Here is a 7,666-nt window from a genome sequence, read left to right as displayed (position 1 = left end):
CCGGCGCCGCTGCACAGAACTGAACAAAGCCACCCCACAGTGTGCAGGTGGTACTACTCATGCAAAAATTTACGCATCCAGTCAGACACCTGGGGAAATTCAAAGTAAGGAATCTGCAGCTAGAAGTCTCTATCAGATGTACAAGGCAGAGCACAAGGACAAGACTGATGATAAAAAGACCATAAACATGATTCTTCAGTTTGAGATGTTCTTCTTAGCGAGCTTTGGTCCACAAACACAGGATCTGACTGCAGTTACATCTTCTTCCTCTAAGCCCGCTCTGATCCTGGAAAAGATCCAATGAATTCTCCAGGCCTTCTTAGATCTGTAGAAAGTTGTGGTTTTCAAACAGGCCACGCTGGAACTTTTAAATAGGACTTCACCTCCCTCATGACGCTTAAGAGCTATGGAAGCTTTTTCTGGATAGTCTGACACCTAGGATGGTTCAATACGGGAGGAACCTGCAGGCAGTAGTATCCCGCAAGTATGAGTTTTAAAGGAGATGGGGTAGAGAAAAAATAATGTAGATGTGATCGTAAACCACAAAGATCAGACGCAGCTTAAATATTAATCGGAGCTCTTTCAGAAACTTTTATCTCTTGGTAAAAATCGTACTGTAATTTGTACTATTTGGCAACACTGTTTCAGAAATTCATTGTGAAGTACTCCACCTATGCACAATATGTGGCACTCTACCGAAATAAGGCTTGTTTGCCGCACAGAAGAACACAGTGGAAAGTATACAAAGAGAGAACGTATGCCAAAAGAAATAGTAACAAATTGTTGCACTGCCCTCTTCCATACTTACAATTAATCAGAGGAACATATCAGAGCTACATGAATACTGGTTACCATATACTATGGTGTGGAAATACGAAAATACTGTTGAACATATTTTCCAAAAACATTCATGCTGTCGGTGTATTCTGAGGCATAATAATTACAGTGGTCCTTATACAGAGTTGCCTGTCACAGAGTGTATGATGGAAGTATGTTTTCTACCGGATAAGAGCTAAGATGGGAAAGATTTCTATTGTGGAATACATATTAACATGGAGATGATTGAGTGTGGGTTTGCCAAAGTTACAATCTAGCATTCTGACTGGTTATTCCTTTCTGAGATTCGAGTTTACAGATGACAGAATTATTGGGAGTTGATCAAAATCTAAAAATTCAAATCGTCACCAGGAGTTATCATCTTTTTAAAAAAGTATGTAAATCTGTAAGAGGAGATGTGGACTAGTTCATTTTGAACCTGGAGACATGGGGGCCCATCCTGTCTTCCACTCTTGATCAAGAAAATTTGAAATTTCTTTCATTTCCATGCGCTGAAATTGTAATTGTGTAATTTAAAACTGCAACAAAAAAACTGGATAGTGTCCCAATTACATATTCTCTCACCATCAAACAAGGGTTTCTTGTAATCCAGTCGCAGATTTTTGTTCTCTTTGTATGCAATAATGTCTTTAATGTAACTTGCCAAACAAAACCAAGGCATAATTTTAGATTTAGCTATTTGCTACTTAAAGCTTGTCACAGAACTAATCAGGTTTTCTTAAGCCGTGCCACACCTTACCACCTGTCTCCCACGTCACACAGACATTAAATGGTCCTCTTAATACACAACACAAATGTGCTCCCCTTCCCCCTAAAAATCTTGTATGCCAAAAATAAACAATTGGCTTGGCTACTGTTTCATTTTTATAGGGGCATACTGCTGCAGCTTACATACATACTTGACCTACCAAACAAGAGTGGTACCCTTTTATGGCAAAGCACATTTAAAGCCCTTACAGACCATATTAGGCTGAAACACCTGAACTAAAGATTGGATACCACAAAAAATGTACACAACTGCAGAAAACCTCTTGGAACTATGAGACGAAAACCATGACTTATACAACGAGTTTCAAGTATTTTTATTGAGCTGCATGTCCTATGATATCAAAGCTGGAAACATCAACATTTTTAACCAGAATTTCACATTTTAGAATACATTACAAATGAAAAATTAAATACAATTTGAACAATACATATATATCAATAAATTAAAGAAAAGGCCAAATTGAATTCAATACCTGAAGAAAAAAAATCTGAATATTGAAACCGTAACATGCATTACTTATCGGGGGAAAATCAATTACTTTACGAAAGTAAATTCTGATTTTTAAGCATGTAGCTCTGCTAATACCTAATTTATGTTAAAACGCTAAATGGACATGTTAATAGTCTTTACAAAATACTTATGAAACTCGACTTTAAGTAAATAAATACATTGCTGTACACGTGAAAATTGTAGTTAAATTTATAAAATTAGGTTTTACACTCAACAAAAATATTCTGGTATTAAAACTGCCTTGTTATCAAATACTCACAAAAATAGAAGCAGGTGTATCTTTCAATAACATTGTTGATACTAAACCATTAAACATCACGGTTCTTACCTTTTCAAATAAAAAAGGCACTTAGTATACAGTTGATGGTTTGTTACATCACCCACTCTGCTAGTTTTGTTATCAAAAATAACTACAATGTTGCATTTGAAGCTGCTTAACACGGGTTTCGCTCGGTAATTATAAGTAAAAATAAAACGCTGGATGATGCTTATAGGTCACAAGCGTCTAAAATGTATAGGTTGTATCCGCCTTTAATGGACCGGGTCCCTAAGCCCAAACTCCTTTTTCATTCATTCAAGGGGGGTGTGGCTGTCAGAGTAGCTGCATAATATGAGGCCCCTAGCCCTTAAAACCTATTACTATAATTACCCGAGAATATTGAATAGCAAAGGTAGTATAATTCAGTTTTGAAAAGAAAAAACAATGCTAATAATGTGCATATGAAAGCGCAGGAGTAGGACCATATGAAAAGGCTGGAAAATCTCCATTGCCCAGTGTAAATAGTGCACGGGCAATGCGAGAGACCTAACCAATACAACTGGCCTGAGCTAAAAACGAGACTGAAATTGTGTCAAGAGTTTCATGCCTGGCAGTAGCACCGCACAGACGGACACTCTCCAACCCTAAATTGAGACTAGTCTACACCCGATGCCCAGGCAGAGTGCAGCACTGTTATGGCTGTGTGGTGTTCTACGTCGTGCCCAAATGCTGTATATGAAAATATCGGATCCCCACTTAAGGCCCTGAATGTCGCAAAACCACTTACAATGCTTCGGTAATATGCTATCTGGGGAAGCACAAATTAAAAGGCCACCATAGAGAAGGGCACGAGCCTACAGCTACATGACTCACGTAAATGAGGTAATATGGGGTAGATTGGGGTAAATTGTTTCATATTTGCAAAGTCTTCTCCCCATATGCAGCCAGGTTGGTGCAAATAACAGCAACACGCCAGCCCACAACCTATTATATACCCCTTCTTGACACAATAAATGAATGAAAAACAGAAGCAGGGATTAAAGAATAGTCAAGCTACCTCAAAAAGAAACATATCGGTAAACTGAGTGGTGGTTGTAAGAAGCCACCACTGCACTGACAGAGTGCGAATTGTTACTAGTATGATAGAAGGGCAGCCATCTTGATAAATAGGAGGCATCGTCCCTCCAGAGAGATCAAAGGCCATCCTGAAAGGAGTAAAAAGTTACAAAATCGCAAGCTCATCTGACAAGGGGAAACAGGAGGAATACTCGAGGATACTCAAGAGAAGCAAGAAAAGTATAGACTCCATGTTGCAAATTGGAAAGCCAAAGTAGTAATTGAGAGACAATCTGAGAGTTAATGTCATACAGACACCCAAGGCAAATTCTAGGGACACAGTTCCCAGTACTGTTCGATGAACATCTAAATAATTGGGCCAATACATTAAATAGGAACCTTGTAGAAACCTAAGTGTGTCAACTGTATGCAACAAGAAATATAAACAGCAAAAAGTACCCAGGGAAGTACACAAAAATTTCACGAGGAAAAACCGTATACCTCACAAACCAACAGTGCCGGAAGACAAAAACAAGAAATAGGAAAGCAACCTTAATCTGTAATGTGCTCCAGTTGTGCCTAAACACAAACGCTGCGAAAAACATGCTTAAAGTGAACGAAATAAAGGAAACCACCTTCATAGCCATAAAGTCTAGTGCACAAATATAATGGTTAACAAGTATCATAGAAACAAAAATAATGACACTGACAACCTCCTAGTCTGAATTCCCCCTTTTTCTACATGAACTACATTTAGATAACTACAGAAAGTATAAAGCAGAATGTAGAGCCAAACTTCCAAACTAAATGATTAGAAGGTGCATTTATCCTGTTCCCCCAAATATAATAACTCATTAAATATGTGGGATTATACATAGTTTGATCTTTCAAATTATAACTGGGCCAAAATCTCATTGTTCTGTGAAATGGGCAGGCTTTATACCACCTTTACCTATGAGAACAGCCATTTTGCCTCTTGATGTCTGTTGGACGCCATAGTGACATTGTTGCTTATGTCTTCAGAGTTGAAATTACCTTTCACTGAAATCCATATTTTATAAACTATAATTCTGATAGAACATATTAGCACAAAATATGCACCTACATTTCCTTACTTAACCCAGACATTATGTACTGTGGTTATGTGTGTAATGTTTAAAAATGTGCTTTCTCCAAGAGTGTGGTGGTAGCTTTCAAGGACTGCCTCTTGGTGGCTGGCGTGCCTATTGACATCACAGCCCAAACTAGCCACAGTTAATACTGTAAAACGTTTACCTCACAAAAATCCTATATACCATGTCAAGTCTTTTTCACCATGTCGGTAAGGTAAAAAGTATGATGTGCTGAAGAAGTCTGCAAAGATCAGCTGGTGGCAATGACTATTTAAAACACTCAGTTACCCACGTTTATTTGACCCACTTCAAGAGACTGCATAAATCACAGGGCCCAAGTGCCTTTGAATGTGACAAGCTTGGTGACCACAAGCCAATTATCTGGTCTACAAAAGGGACTTATTCATCTATTTTACTTCATGCCAAGGCGCCGTTTTAAGAGTCTTGTGTCTGGTTTACCTACCTGCTACCCTAATAAGTGGATGGAGAATAGACTGGGACAGCCTATTTTGTAACTCCTTAAACAACATTAGTCCTATTTGGAAACAGTTTGTTTAAACTAAGATGGCACTTTCAATGCTCCACAATCGATTGCATATTAAAATATTGGAGATAACAGTTGGTGAGAATGAAGAAAAGGTGGGCATTCGCGGGCCTTTAAGAGGTTATTATTAAAGAATGACAGATGCAATGATACCTTGGGGATGGGCGTTCTATCAGACACCCCCCATTCTTGATGAGATCTATAACAGAAACTAATTGTAATACAGTTGATATCTATTGAGATTACTCAAATGCATAAATCATGTTAAAATCATTAAAGAAAGAACAAACACGTTGATGAAGAATGCCACATTGTTGAGGCAGCGAACTGCTAACAGATGTAGTCACAATAAGACAGGCTAGCTGAGATGGGAGAACTATTGGTAGTGATTTTACAGGGAGCTGAGAGGCCTCTGTGGACATCTACAAAATAGAGGAATGGATTACACTTACCAGTAATACTTGAGTAAAACACTATAAAGATGTGAAAGAAACGGCTCCTACTGCAATAAGAGAGACATCTAAGATAAATCAAGTATGACAATGGAAGGTCTCACTACTTTGTCAGTATTGAATAAGACACCCTTCTGCATAGACTATTAACATACTTTCAAAGTATCATGAACGGAAGACAACTACAGGCATATTTGGTTAATTATTTTTTGGTTAGATGGTTGTGTAATTCTTGTTGTAGGCTTCTACTAACGTTTATACATGTACAAACAGTAATCACCAAGTTAAAAAAACACCAGTATTTATAAAACACAATGCACAGCATTAAAAATGGCTCATTATATACAGCATTAAAAACGTCATGTATGACACTAATTGTCAGTTTTAATTTACACCGCAAAAACATGGTGTAAACGCAGACAAAATGTACAAACGAAGAAAGTAAAAGTCCAATGGTAATAGCATCTGACGATTAAAAGACGGGTGTAGAAACCAAATGTGCTGTTAACATGTTTGACCAGTCCAAAGTTCCAAGCAATGAATAAGGCACACAAAAAATATCTCTATGAACAGCTTTCAAAAGTTCGTTCGTAATCGTTTGTTTTCCTCTCTGAGCTTTTCAATTTCTGAGATCAGGCCTTCATTCACCGAATACTTTTCAAGCAAAGTATGCATTTCGTTCTGAAAGAAAACAAAACTGTTAATATCCCATTTAAGAGAACATGTATTATTTGGTTTTAACAACATTCATCCAAACCGCAGAAGCATTATTTATTTTACGTATACCTTTATTCAGCACTAAAAAGATCTGAAATCAAGAGAGAGTAACTAATCTCTCAAACAAATACATATGTATTTCTTCCAAAAAGTCATAGCAAGAACGGAATATCAAAAAACCTCCAAAATCAAATCGGTGTTTTAAAAGGTCGACTGCCAATCAGGGTTTTTCCTCTATGAGGGACTTATTATCATTTGAGTAACAGAAAGCAAGCATTAGCAAAACCAGCAGGTCCTGCCTATGTAAGAACTAGTGACTTTGCCAACATCTTTTAACCATGTTGTACAGCAGGATGGATACTGTTCAGCATGGATAAGAGTTAGTAGCGTAGCACACAGTATACGGTAGCATAGAGCAGTGTAGAGTGGAGGGGAGGGGCGTAGAGTGGCGTTCAGGGGAGTGAAGAGGCATAGTAGAGTGGCACTGTGTGAAGTGGCATAGAGAGGAGTAGATTGGAATGGAGTGGCATAAAGCAGAGTGACGTAGAGTAGACTGTTGTGGCGGAGATTGCACTATAGAGTAGAGTAGCCTTGGGTAGAGTTGATTCTTGAAGAGTGGAGTGGCCTAGAGTGCAACAGAGTGGAATGGAGTGGAGTGGCGCAGAGTAGAGTGGTGAGTGGAGTGCGATAGAGTAGACTGGAATAGAGTGGAGTGGTGTAGTGTTGTGGTGTGGAGTAGAGTGGCGTGGACTGAAATGGTTTAGATTATACTAGAGTGCTGTGCAGAGTGGCATAGTGTGAAGTGGTGTGTAGAGAGGTGTTAGAAATGGCTCTTTCTGCAGGATTATCCCCAAACGTTTTACCCTCCTCCTCATATTTTTTTACCTTTGGGTTGGCTTTAGGACTCTTAAAACTTTACCACTACTAGCCAGTGCTAAAGTGCATATGCTCGCTCCCCTAAAACAAGATATGAATGGTTTACGCCTGCTTGGCAAATATGATTTAATTGTAAGTCCCTTTTTAAAGTAGTATACCATATACCAAGGGCCTGTAAATTAAATGCTACTAGTGGGTCTGCAGTCCTGATTGTGCAGTTCACAGAAGTAGCCTTCCAAACCTGCCTCAGGCCTGCCATTGCAGGGCATGAGCGTGCAGTTTATTACTTCTACCTCGACTTGGCATTTAAAGCTACTTGCCAAGCCTTAAGCTCCCCTTTTATTACACATAGGCCACCCCTAAGGTAGACCCTAGGTAGCCCTATGGGCAGGCTGCTTTGTAAGTACAAGGTAGGACATGCACTTTTATGTTTTGCATGTCCTAGCAGTAACAGTCTATTTCACCTTTTACTACAGTGAGGTCAGCTCCTCTGATAGGTTAGCATTGGGAATTTCCTTATACACTTTTAAGTGT

The 7,666-nt window shown here is 38.7% G+C and overlaps 1 protein-coding gene across 2 annotated transcripts in view; it reads right to left on the bottom strand.

The window, feature by feature from the left end:
- Positions 1–1,904: 1,904 nt before the first annotated feature.
- The window catches only part of LOC138288185 (protein NEDD1-like), a 257,865-nt gene continuing 252,103 nt past the window's right edge, over positions 1,905–7,666 (bottom strand). For both annotated transcript variants that reach the window (XM_069229526.1, XM_069229525.1), the window contains one exon: positions 1,905–6,220. In XM_069229526.1, the coding sequence (XP_069085627.1) occupies positions 6,116–6,220 (105 nt within the window). In that variant the 3' untranslated portion in view covers positions 1,905–6,115. The remainder of the gene's footprint in view (positions 6,221–7,666) is intronic.

The sequence above is a fragment of the Pleurodeles waltl genome, chromosome 4_1 (genome assembly GCF_031143425.1).
Source record: "Pleurodeles waltl isolate 20211129_DDA chromosome 4_1, aPleWal1.hap1.20221129, whole genome shotgun sequence".
In the NCBI taxonomy this organism is placed as follows: Eukaryota; Metazoa; Chordata; class Amphibia; order Caudata; family Salamandridae; genus Pleurodeles; species Pleurodeles waltl.
This window is presented reverse-complemented; position numbering and strand designations above follow the sequence as displayed.